This window comes from Cyprinodon variegatus, unplaced genomic scaffold (genome assembly GCF_000732505.1).
Source record: "Cyprinodon variegatus isolate N-32 unplaced genomic scaffold, C_variegatus-1.0 Scaffold485, whole genome shotgun sequence".
In the NCBI taxonomy this organism is placed as follows: Eukaryota; Metazoa; Chordata; class Actinopteri; order Cyprinodontiformes; family Cyprinodontidae; genus Cyprinodon; species Cyprinodon variegatus.
The window spans coordinates 90,045-100,992 of NW_015150938.1; the positions used below are offsets into that span (position 1 = coordinate 90,045).

A 10,948-nucleotide genomic window follows, 5' to 3' on the forward strand; every position below is an offset into this window, starting at 1 on the left:
ATATATGTATATATATATATATGTATATATATATATATGTATATATATTCTTTTAGGTTTCTGACCGCAGAGTCATTGAGACAACAGATGCAGAGAGACGGGCGGTGACCCCAGCAGGGCTGCAGGACGCCATTGACGGTTTAGTGAAGAAGTATAGACAGGCTCGCTCCTTTGTGAGGCCCTCTGGCACCGAGGATGTGGTGAGAGTTTATGCCGAGGCAGAAACCCAGGTAGGAATTCCTATTTTATGAACGTTTTTCTTTTCATTGTAGAGAATTTGAGCTTTCTAAATAACTAGGTTTTGTTTTTGTGCTTTAGGAGAGTGCGGATGCTCTGGCTCATGAGGTCAGCCTTGCTGTGTATAGCCTGGCAGGGGGAGTAGGAGATGAACCTAAACCTCTGAATTAAAACCCGACTCACACACTGTAGCTGCATGAATTTGCCAAATCAACATTTTGGAAGAAATCTTGGTGGGTTTTCATTCTCTAAATATTTTTTTCCAGGGAGGTGCTATTATGTCATAATGTTTAACCGCACTTTTTACTTCATTCCTTTCTTTATAACTGATTCAAAAATAAGCACAACATGGAAAGTGGTGTTGAAAGGGACATGTTAATGTACGGAGGTAGATTTCTGTCATAATAGGTTGCACTACATTGTACATATGGACAGCATGATGAATAGATCAGGTGTTTGAACTTATTTCTAGGGTCTAAGCATCTTTTAACCGGGTTTCTTCTTAACAAATCAAATGTTTACATGTGACTTAAAAAACACAAGTTTTCATAATAAAGTAAAAATAATAAAAGAATGCTTTTGCTTGGTGTTTATTTCGCTATTTTCAAAAACAAGTCAAACACAGTAGGCGACTAAAGAGGCAGAGGAGCTGAGACAACAAAGCACCTGGAGTCAGTAATGCATGTAAAAGGTTAGATCGATGTCCAGTATTTTCTGTAGCGCAGGTTTCTACAACTTTTTAAATTTAGTGAAAGGCGGGGAAACATTGATGTGTCTATTCTTCATCTGTGTCCTCAGCAGCTCCAGAAATGGTGACGGTCCACTGCTGAGTGTCACTCACATAGGTATCCTCTCCCGTTTTAACTGTTCTGAGTAAAAAGTACAAACGTGAATGAAAAGATGGTTGATTTTTATCAATTAGGCTGCATTACTGAGGGCCAGCCTCACAGTTTACCTGATGAGGAGCATCTTCCTCTCAGACTTCTCTGTTGCCTCCTGCTGCAGGTTTCCACCAGCTGGGTTGTCAGTAGAAGCTGCAGCTGTGTCGTTGCTCCCTGTACATGTGTTTTTGGGGCCTTCAAGTTTTAAAGACTCTCCAGGGGGTGTAATTAATGCTAAAGGGTCAGAGGGATTCCTGTTGGTTCCTTGAGGGTCACCTGTCAGAGAGAGCTCCCCAACCATGGTGCTAAGACGGCTGTCCTCACTCTCTATCAGCTTTCTGCAAAACAGTCAGTAATCCTTTGAAACAGAAATTCACAACTGGCATGATAGCCGTCCAGTTGGTCCAGTGTTTCCTTCTGAGACTGATTGTCAAAGGCTTTGGTTACCTGTAGGTGGTTATCTCAATCTCCATTGCCATCTTGGCATTCAGAAGGTCCTGATATTCCCTCATCAGCAGAGCAGTCTTCTGCTTGGTCAGCTTCAGATCTTTTTTAACTGCCTCAATCTGCTCCTGTAGAGAAAGATCAAGAGAGCTGAGCTGAATTTACCCTAGTTACATGGGAATTTAAACTTGTTGAGGTAAACATCTCATCTTCAACAACTGACTAATTATGCATTTTTATCTGAGTTCCAGCTGTTTCTTTAGTTAATTACCTCTAATTCTTCCTTTAACTTCGTTTGTTTCTCTTTAGCGTCATGGATGTAGGCCTCCAAATGCTCATTTCTTGCCCTCAGTGACTCCAAGTCTCGTTCCTTATTCAGGATCTTAGCTCGCAAAGAGAGAAATATGCAGTATTTTTTAGGAGTCCTGATGTTTATAAGCCAAACGCACTCAAAACCATTTCACAAATTCATACCCAAACACAGTCAAGAATTCATGCTTAAAGTCACGAAAAATTATGACTTGGTTTAAACTTACCACATTTTTTTTTATTTGGAAAAATAAGTTTATTTGCAAAAGCTTATTTTTTCCACAACAAAACTTACTGAAAACCAGTAATGAGTGAGGTTTTGTTATTTAGCAGAGTTTTTAAATTGCGTGAAAGTAAAAGGTATGGCTAAAGCTTAAGATCGCATAGAGACAATGAGAAAAAAAAAATATTGCAGATTAAATATGTGAATAAAATAGTTATACTCACATCTTTTCTATAAGCAGTAATTTCCTCTCTCAGAGTCCGAATGCTTTGTGCATGCTTGGATGAAGCATCACTCATGTCCTGGAACATTGATCTATACCATGCATCCATATCCTAGATGGAAACATGGTGTGCAGCTGAATCTTTTATGGTAATCACTTTTGTCCAAAGATATATTATTGTGACAGCTGTAATGCAAAATGGAAAGGATGTTGCTGTTGTGAATTACCTGCAGATTCTTAGCAGCAATGCTGTCGTACTGAGACTGAATCTGCATGAGAGCAGAGGAAAGGTCTGGGAGGTTGAAGTTCAAGCCCATCCTTGAAGCTGCTGAATTGATCTGCTGCATCAACTCATCGATTTCCTTCCAGCAGATCACAAACATAACATCACAATTAGACCTTGGTACTTTGTGTATCAATTAATGCTTTAGTTGAGGGATCTGTTACCTGTAGCTCAAGAGTCTTACGACTCTTTTGTCATGCTTTATAAGTTTGGCCAAAGATTGTTTCCAAAAGTAGAGGGAGTAGAAAAATATAGATTTAGCTATTTTCAGTGTATTTTCTAAGTATGCCTGACCACTGTATGTACAGTACTTTTCCAGTTTGGGGTGATTTGTTGATCAGTTAAGATGTTGAAAGAAGATAACTGGCTTTATTGGACTGTAATTATGGACTATGGAGCCAAAAAGGTGAAAAAAATATAATCAATCACAAGAATTTTAGACTTTTATTGTTTCAAAACAAAAAAAACTGTTGTAAAATAAATAAACTTTGTCTATTTATCCAAGGCTTCATGTTGGTCTTAATAAAATCCTGATAAATGACCTGCTTTTATGATAGCGTGACAAATCTACAAGTTTAGGTGATGTGATATGAAAACTGATGCCTTGTGCACTCCAAAACTGTTCTTAATTCTTTGATCCATGTTTCTTTCCAGATAAATCCCAGGTTGGATGATTCCCTCAGACCAGACTGAGACAGTTTTTAGGAATTTTCATTTAATAAATCATCTGTGACTCATTACACGATGAGTGCCAAATTTAATCTATGGACTCATGCATCCAGTGTTTGTTACACAGGCAGATGTATTATTACCTCCTTGTGAACTCCCTGCAGGAAGGTCAGCTCAGCCTCCAGGTTCTCCAGCTGCTTTTCCAGTTTAATTCTGGTTGAAGTGGCTTTATCCACATCCTTGGAGCAGAGTTTTGGGATGTTGGGTAATTCAAACAAATTTCTACTCCAAGCTGGGCATAAACCATCTAAAGAACCCTTTCTTAATGTATTACCGGGCGCAGAGTCTCGATTTGACGCTCTATCTGCTTCCTGGACTCAAGAGCTTCATCATATTTAGACTTCAGCACATCCAACTGGCAAGACATTTCCTCTTTGGCTGCCAAGGATAAATCCTGTAAAGTATGTATGGAAATAAAAAATTTTTTTTAGAAGCTTTGAATAAGCATTTTAGTAAAATGAATGACAAGAAAGATACTAACAAGAACAAGCAAGAATGTATCTATGCTCTCTGAGGTTTAGAAGCGGATTTTTCCTACCCTCTGCTCCTTTATTTGTTCCGCTTCTTTGTTCAGTTCCTTTAGCTGTGATGAATAAAGCTTCCTCAAACCTGCTGTTCTCTCATAGGTGGATTTCAAAGCCTCGATCTCACCCTCTAGCAGTTTGTTCTTGGACTCCAAAGTTCTAACCTAAAGAGGCATTAACAGTAGTTAAAAACCAACTTAAAGATTAATATAAAAAATTTGAAACAAAAAAATGAACATATATGTAAAATTGATAGATTTCTATTTGCCTTTTCAATGTAGGATGCCAGGCGATCGTTGAGGACCACCATTTCCTGCCTCTCATTAGTGCGAGTCAGCTTGAAAGCCTGGTTTTCTGCTGCTGCTGCATCCAGGTCCAAACTTGGCCCATGTCCAGTAGACACATCCAAGCACAACGAGCCCATACTTGCACTGCTGCTGGTGGAAGTGTTAGATGGGTTAGGGTTCTAGCCTAGCTGCTTGTTTACCTTTGTTTAGTAAAAACAAAATGCTTTATGTCGTTACTGATTGACCGTTTCTGCAGAGCTATGAATTATGATGACGAAGACCCACCTGGTCAGACGAGGCTTGTAGGTGAGGGTCCTGCAGCCTGTTACTTTCCACCCCACATTTCTGTTGAAGCTGGTTGACCTGTGGCGAGTTTCTCGTCGGGTAGGAGATGGACTAGACACCCGAAGTTTGTTAACATTTACGCCCTCAAAACAACGACGATATGAGGACATTCTCTCTGGGCTGTGGCTCATCGTGGCTATCTTTAAGAGACACAACTTTTTCTGAATACTTGAAAATGGTCACACACGCTTTCCTCTAAGGGCTGCAGTGAAATGCTCTTTATACCCTTCATGGTCCTTACCTCATCTCTACAAAAATATGTTGAACCCCTCCCAACCCATGCTTGAATCTTCCTACAAACATGTATCAAGTTCATGTCAAATAATTCATACAGTCTATAGACTGTTGACAGAAGAGACCTGTCATGGGGTTAAATTATCCTTCTGACTTCTCTGTAGAGGGTAAAGTCTCTTTAAGTGCGTTAATATGTGTTAAAGAATAAGCATGTTTTTATTAAAGTTAAGGTAAAGAAAAACTAGTCTAACTCATTTGCAACCTAAAAAATCAACATATTTAATGAAAAAGTGGGGTGGTTGTTTGCTAAATTTTATTGGAAAATGTGTGGAATTGAAACACAAGGTCATATTTTTGGAAAGGAAAAAAAAAACAAGTAAACAACAAACAGCATAGTTTGTAGCACTGTTGCCTTGGAGCAAGACGGCCCTGGGTTTGATTACTGGTCTTTCTGCATGGAGTTTCCATGTTCTTCTCTCCTGGTACTCCGGCATCCTCTCACAGTCCAAAAACCTGACTGTTTAGGTTAATTGTCCTTAGGTGAGATGTTGTGTGCATGCTTGTGTGTCTTTGTGTTGCCCTATGATGGACTGGTCACCTGTTCAGGGTGTATCCAGTCTTTCGGATATAAAATGCTGGAGTTACCAGCACCACCACGACCCTGACAGAGCAAGTGGGAGATGATGTATGGAAAACAACAACCAATATTAGCTCAAACATATAAAACTAACTGTCAAGTAAGGTGGTGGAGAGGATTGCTTTACAGCCACATGATTTCGGTGCCTTGCAGTCACTGAATAAACCATGAAGCCATTGCTTTGTCAAGACCATTTACATCCAATAACACAAATAAACTGTGAACTGTTGAGAGAAAAGAACTGTCAGAATTAATGATTAACCTGTTTATTATTTTGTAAAAGCTACTTCCAAATAAGACCTACTGGTCCTTGCTTAATGAAATCTAATATAACTAAGAAATAAGTGCAAACTGGAGTTATGACGTGGAGTTATCTTTAAGTCTTGCACAGTTTAAAAGAGGTGTAATATGTATGGCATGATGGGAAGAAGCGACACAATGGGAACTATTCCTTTTCTTTTATGGTATTTGTCAAGCCCACTGGTAAATTGTTTTAAGCCACAAGACTTGAGTCCATGAGCTCATCAGTGTACAAATGGAAACTCTAGAAGATAATAATGGATTTTAAATTGTAAAACATTCTTTGTTTTTAAAAATAAGGACGTTATGGCATCTGCTGTTTTTACAAACCAAAGTTACATTTAATTCACATTTAATAATGCGTAGATAACTTAATAGAAAAAAAAAACTATTATTTTATTTTCTATTAAGTTATCTTGGACATGTAGGTGCATAACACAACGACTAAACTTAAGTATGATTGTCTAAAACTGATATATTTGTTCATTTCCCAAATTTCATTTAATTAAATTTATTTAAAATTAACGATTAAAATATTGAGTTTCTTTTCAAGCTCTTTAACGTTTCTCATAAAGGCGGAACTAAAAAAAATATATCAAACGATCTCCGGACGGTATTTGATGTTACTCCCGTTGTAGCTAGCAGAGTACTTTCCTTGTTGTATGCGCTCCTTTGTGGGGGGATATTATAAATTATAATTTTCTTTTAGTTTTAATAAAAATTGGCGACATGGCGGGGAACTTCTGGCAGAGTTCTCATTAGTAGGTTTTCCTGAAAATGTTGACATGTTACGTCTTTATTTCGTAGCTGAGTGTCTTTGTTTTTAGGCCTAGCCGTTTTCACGTCTAATCTGACGGCTAATTTCTTGAAAACTAATGCTGTGGTTAAAAAAAATACTTTAAACAATTAAAACACTCAGAGTACAAGTTCAAGCCCTAAACATAAATATATATATATTTTTTTAAGTTGGCAGTAGTGTCGCTGAGCTGTTTGGGGGCTTGGCTTATATGGTCTCTTATATAGTTTTAACCTTGGTTAATAATAATAATATTTTTAATGTTAATTCTATTAATTTTATATATGTCTTTGAAAGTCTGCAGTGGGTTCTGGATAAGCAGGATCTAATGAAGGAGCGCCAAAAGGATCTGAAGTTCCTCACAGAAGAGGAATACTGGAAGCTGCAGATATTTTTCGCTAATGGTATTTTCAATTCAATTAACAGTTCAGGAAAGGCATAACATGACTTTACTGTGTCTGTCTATTTTTAATTCCTTAACTCTTCATATTGAAACCTTTGTATCAGGCTTGCTTGTTTTGTTTTGTTTTGTTCCAAGATATTGCAACAATTTCTTTTTTTTATACTTTTGCCTTTTAGTGATCCAGGCTTTGGGTGAGCATCTGAAGCTCAGACAGCAGGTCATTGCCACTGCCACAGTCTACTTCAAACGCTTCTATGCCAGGTAGGTTTCTATAGGAAGAATGGGGCGATTTTATTACTACTTATATGTGATCTAGTTAAAGAAAGTGCATTCATAAAAACATTTTTCTCTTAATTCCAAAATCTTGTAAGACTTGCCTAAATCGCCCATTTTCTTTCTTACCTCAAAAATTTAAATTGCATGTGGGAAGACCCCGGGCCGGACATAGAATAATCCTATAGATATACGTTTCTACTGCTTCAAAATAACCTGTCTTACCTGAAACATTCTGTACCCAGCAGCTTAGCTGACAAATTGTGCATAGTCTTCCCAATTTAGCACTTGTTGGATTTTTGGAACATCTCAAAGCTGCTGTATTTATACCAAAACCCCTGTTATCTATAGTAGGGCTGCGCGATGCTAGAAAGTTTTGCAATATTGACAAATGTTGGCGGTATCAGCTGCAATATATTACAACCTCGAGAGACTCGCTCAGAGAAAAGCTGCAGTTAGAAAAGTATTATTCTTATTTATTCAAATAAGGAACACAGTCAGATTCTTCAAAAATGTTTCTATCTAATGAAAACCAGCTGATTGTGAGGACTCGTTGATTCTCTACAATCCCTTGCACTGAGCATGCATATAGTGGAGCCGAAAACTCCCTTTTAACAGGAAGGAACCTCCAGCAGAACCAGGCTCGGTCATCTGCCAAAGCCAACTGGGGTTCAAGGAGACTGTAAACATTGAGTTAATGGGCTGAGGCTGATCAAGAGACATCGCAGGTGTTTTAAGTGAAGCTACCAGATTTTTGCTTAAGCTTCATGTATATATAGTTCTTTCCCCCCTTTTTAGCTGTGCTTTTTGTTGCTTGTTCAACTGTTTAATGTTATTTGTGTCTATTATGAGTATCTACTGTTATAAGACTATCCAAATGGCAGCACTACATTAGCATGTAATGTTGCACTTCATAAAATGCAGTTATATCACTTTAGTTATTCCTTGGCAATATGAATATTGCACAAACGGATATTCAAATGAGGATGTATTTACATACTATTAACTCCCACTTTTGTCACCTAATATAAATAACTCTTTTGAACTCAACCCGGGGAATGGCGAAATTTAAATCACATCATTGCTATCAGGTTATCAACTGTACTTTTAAAGAGCCTTGAGAAGAGAATCAGAAATTTTGCTCTTTGTAACTAAATGCTCTTTATATTATACCACATCTGTAGCATCTTACATATTTGCTTTAGTCCATTCCCTGCTCAATGTGTGTTCCTTACGTCTTTGCTGCCTGGCAGAAACATTAGCAATCTCCTATTTTCCTTTTCTCTCTCTTTTTTTCTTTTTTTTCTAGGTATTCTCTTAAAAGTATAGATCCTGTGCTCATGGCGCCAACCTGTGTTTTTCTGGCCTCTAAAGTTGAGGTGAGAATTTTTCAGAGGAAAAAAAGTGTATGCTCTCTTTATTTTATCACCTAAGGATAAAAAAACAAAACTAAGCCTTATTTCTGTTCATTGTTTTTCCAGGAATTTGGCGTGGTGTCCAACACCAGGCTGATTTCTGCTGCAACATCTGTTTGTAAGGGACCTTGTTTAATCAAGATCAACAGAACTGTTTTGTGTTCTCCTTTATATGAGGATTTCTGTTAACATTCTGTGTTTCTCAAACAGTGAAAACCAGGTTTTCCTATGCCTTTCCAAAGGAGTTTCCCTACAGAATGAATCATGTAAGTAAAATACTACTTCCTTAATTTGATCTCAGAACTTTGAGTAAACAGTAGCTGATAAACCTGCAGATGTTTTAAGCTCATATCCATTTGGTATTTCAGACTGGAGAATTTTATTTATTTCTTTAAGTCATAACTCAAATCTTCAAATGACTCTATTATCGTCAACATGGTAGATGAGAACCAAAAATATGCATTCAGCAGCTTCCTTTGCTGTGTTATTTATGTACTGTTTAAGCAGCTTACCAAGAACCTCTTATACTCTATCAAAGTGTCGCTACGGTATTATTCATCAATACGTGACATTCCACAGCTAATGTTGGCACTGATGTGATAAAAACTCATTAAGCTTAGCTCCTCGTGCGAAGGTCTGTTCACCTCTCTATAGCCAGCATGGAGTTACCAAAACGTCAGCAGCACTGTTTTGACAAACTGCTGCCTTAGCTATAAATTAAAACAACAAAAGGAGGGAGTGGTTCATACAGCGCAGAATGAGTTAGCACAGGACTGTGACACGTAAACATATTTTTTCTTGTCTACATTATGGACATAGTAAAAGAGATCGATGCAGGTGTCTGGGGCCTGTTTGGAGGTAAAGAAAATAGTTCTCATCTCTAGAAGGTCACTCTCTCAAAAAGGCAGCTGATGGAAATAATGTAATAAAAACTCTTGCAGGATTTAAAGAAGACAAAAATACTATGATGTGTAAAAGCTCCTCAATGTAGTGAATTTAAAAACAACATAGAAGTTCAAACCCCAAGCTGAAAATATTCCTGAAGGTTTCGGAGCAAGTTTGGTTTAAAGTTAAATCTCAGGGGTGATTCCAGTCTTGCATTTCTAGACTGTCATATTCTTTAATGTTCATGTTTTTCCATGATAGCCACTATTAAAATAATAACACTGACAATAACATTAGCCGTGCAACATTTCCTTATCGTACATTTTTCTTTTACAAAGGCAACACATCAGATTTAACAAACATTAACTTTAGTAAAGGATCCTCGTAAATGTGATGTCCTCCACTTGTGCGTAAGTGAGCACGTGATTCAGAGAAATGCAAATCTTCATAATTACTGGAGCTGCCACTAACGACTGTTTTTCTAACGACCAATCTTTCGACTATTTTTTAGATTAGTCGGCTAATCTTAACAACTAATTTGAAAAAGAAATCCCCACTGCTGGGGCTTAGCAGATGGTGACACCAGTTTAAAAAAAAGTTGAATTCGTATTGTCTGTGTCTGCTCATTCGATAAACCCTCTGTCTTAAGTCTGGTGCCGTCTCAAAAGCATAATAGATACTGCGCTTGCATAGGGTTGCTCAACGTTGTTTACCAAAAACATTACCAAAGAGTCGAGAGGGGCTACTTAACATCCAAAGAAAGTGGGCCATCATACTTCTCAAGATTGATAAAAAGCACATGCTAACTAGGTGTTTAAACACATATCAACATACATGCTAATTTCCTTTTAAGAAGCATCTTCAACATCTCCTGTGTTTCCTTTTAAGGTGCTTGTGCATCGTGGTTGTGCTCCCGCAATAAGCCAGTTAAGACTTACTGAGTGTACAAACCACTCTGTCACCGGCTTCCTGAAAGTATCTCTATACTTTGGATACTTCTAACAGATGACTCCATCTTCGATTCAGACTGACCTGCCGCTGCCATTTTCTCATCACACTCAAAACCAGAACCAACAGTAACAGAAGCTCGTGACAGGAGAGGAAAAGGGAGTCAATGTGCCAGCAGTGTGCGTACAGCAAAACTAGTGCTGTGGAGTAGAATTACTTGAACTCAGATGAGCCGTTTGCTCAGATCAAAATATATATGTGATAAACAGGCTGACAAAAAAATTAATCATCTGATGTTAACGAAAACTACTGATGGAGGCAAGAGGTGCAACATATGATGTTAATCAGTAATATAGGGCTGGGCGATAATTCAATAACGATATATATCGATCGATAGACGTGTGGTGCAATAGAAAAAAAGCGGGTCGATAAAAGTTCGATAAAAAAGAAACGCAGTTTTCCTTCCTTCTCATTGTAGCCTAGCATGTAGGTTTATGCTAGTCACTACTTCCTCCCAACCAATCACAATCGCGTACCCAGGCACACCGGCACAAAGCGCCGCCCTCTCAAAC

At 38.0% G+C, this 10,948-nt stretch overlaps 3 protein-coding genes across 4 annotated transcripts in view; 2 read left to right on the top strand and 1 right to left on the bottom strand.

Moving 5' to 3' along the window:
• Positions 1–569, top strand: part of pgm3 (phosphoglucomutase 3) — an 8,342-nt gene extending 7,773 nt beyond the window's left edge. The window contains exons 12-13 of one of the 2 annotated variants that reach the window (XM_015390071.1): positions 57–230; positions 319–408. In XM_015390071.1, the coding sequence (XP_015245557.1) occupies positions 57–230; positions 319–408 (264 nt within the window). Of the gene's footprint in view, positions 1–56; positions 231–318 lie in introns of both variants that reach the window. The other variant, XM_015390070.1, reaches the window with a different exon arrangement.
• Positions 570–638: 69 nt separating this feature from the next.
• Positions 639–4,656, bottom strand: LOC107094471 (glial fibrillary acidic protein-like). The gene is made up of 11 exons (XM_015390072.1): positions 4,426–4,656; positions 4,122–4,287; positions 3,868–4,017; positions 3,604–3,723; positions 3,413–3,508; positions 2,545–2,679; positions 2,319–2,429; positions 1,834–1,944; positions 1,566–1,690; positions 1,193–1,456; positions 639–1,106 (listed from the first exon to the last, which is right to left on the bottom strand). The coding sequence occupies exons 1-11, from the start codon at positions 4,614–4,616 to the stop codon at positions 1,013–1,015; spliced, it is 1,563 nt and encodes a 520-aa protein (XP_015245558.1). The 5' UTR covers positions 4,617–4,656; the 3' UTR covers positions 639–1,012.
• Positions 4,657–6,274: 1,618 nt separating this feature from the next.
• Positions 6,275–10,948, top strand: part of ccnc (cyclin C) — an 8,361-nt gene continuing 3,687 nt past the window's right edge. The window contains exons 1-6 of the mRNA XM_015390066.1: positions 6,275–6,417; positions 6,750–6,856; positions 7,032–7,116; positions 8,438–8,507; positions 8,610–8,661; positions 8,754–8,809. Coding sequence (XP_015245552.1) covers positions 6,386–6,417; positions 6,750–6,856; positions 7,032–7,116; positions 8,438–8,507; positions 8,610–8,661; positions 8,754–8,809 — 402 coding nt within the window. The 5' untranslated portion in view covers positions 6,275–6,385. The remainder of the gene's footprint in view (positions 6,418–6,749; positions 6,857–7,031; positions 7,117–8,437; positions 8,508–8,609; positions 8,662–8,753; positions 8,810–10,948) is intronic.

Coding starts and splice junctions, on each gene's coding strand:
- LOC107094471 (XM_015390072.1), bottom strand. CDS start 4,616: ATGAGCCACAGCCCAGAGAGAATGTCCTCATATCGTCGTTGTTTTGAG. Junction 3,724..3,867: donor AACAAATAAAGGAGCAGAGG/GTAGGAAAAATC, acceptor CATACTTTACAG/GATTTATCCTTGGCAGCCAA. Junction 2,430..2,544: donor TTGCTGCTAAGAATCTGCAG/GTAATTCACAAC, acceptor GTTTCCATCTAG/GATATGGATGCATGGTATAG.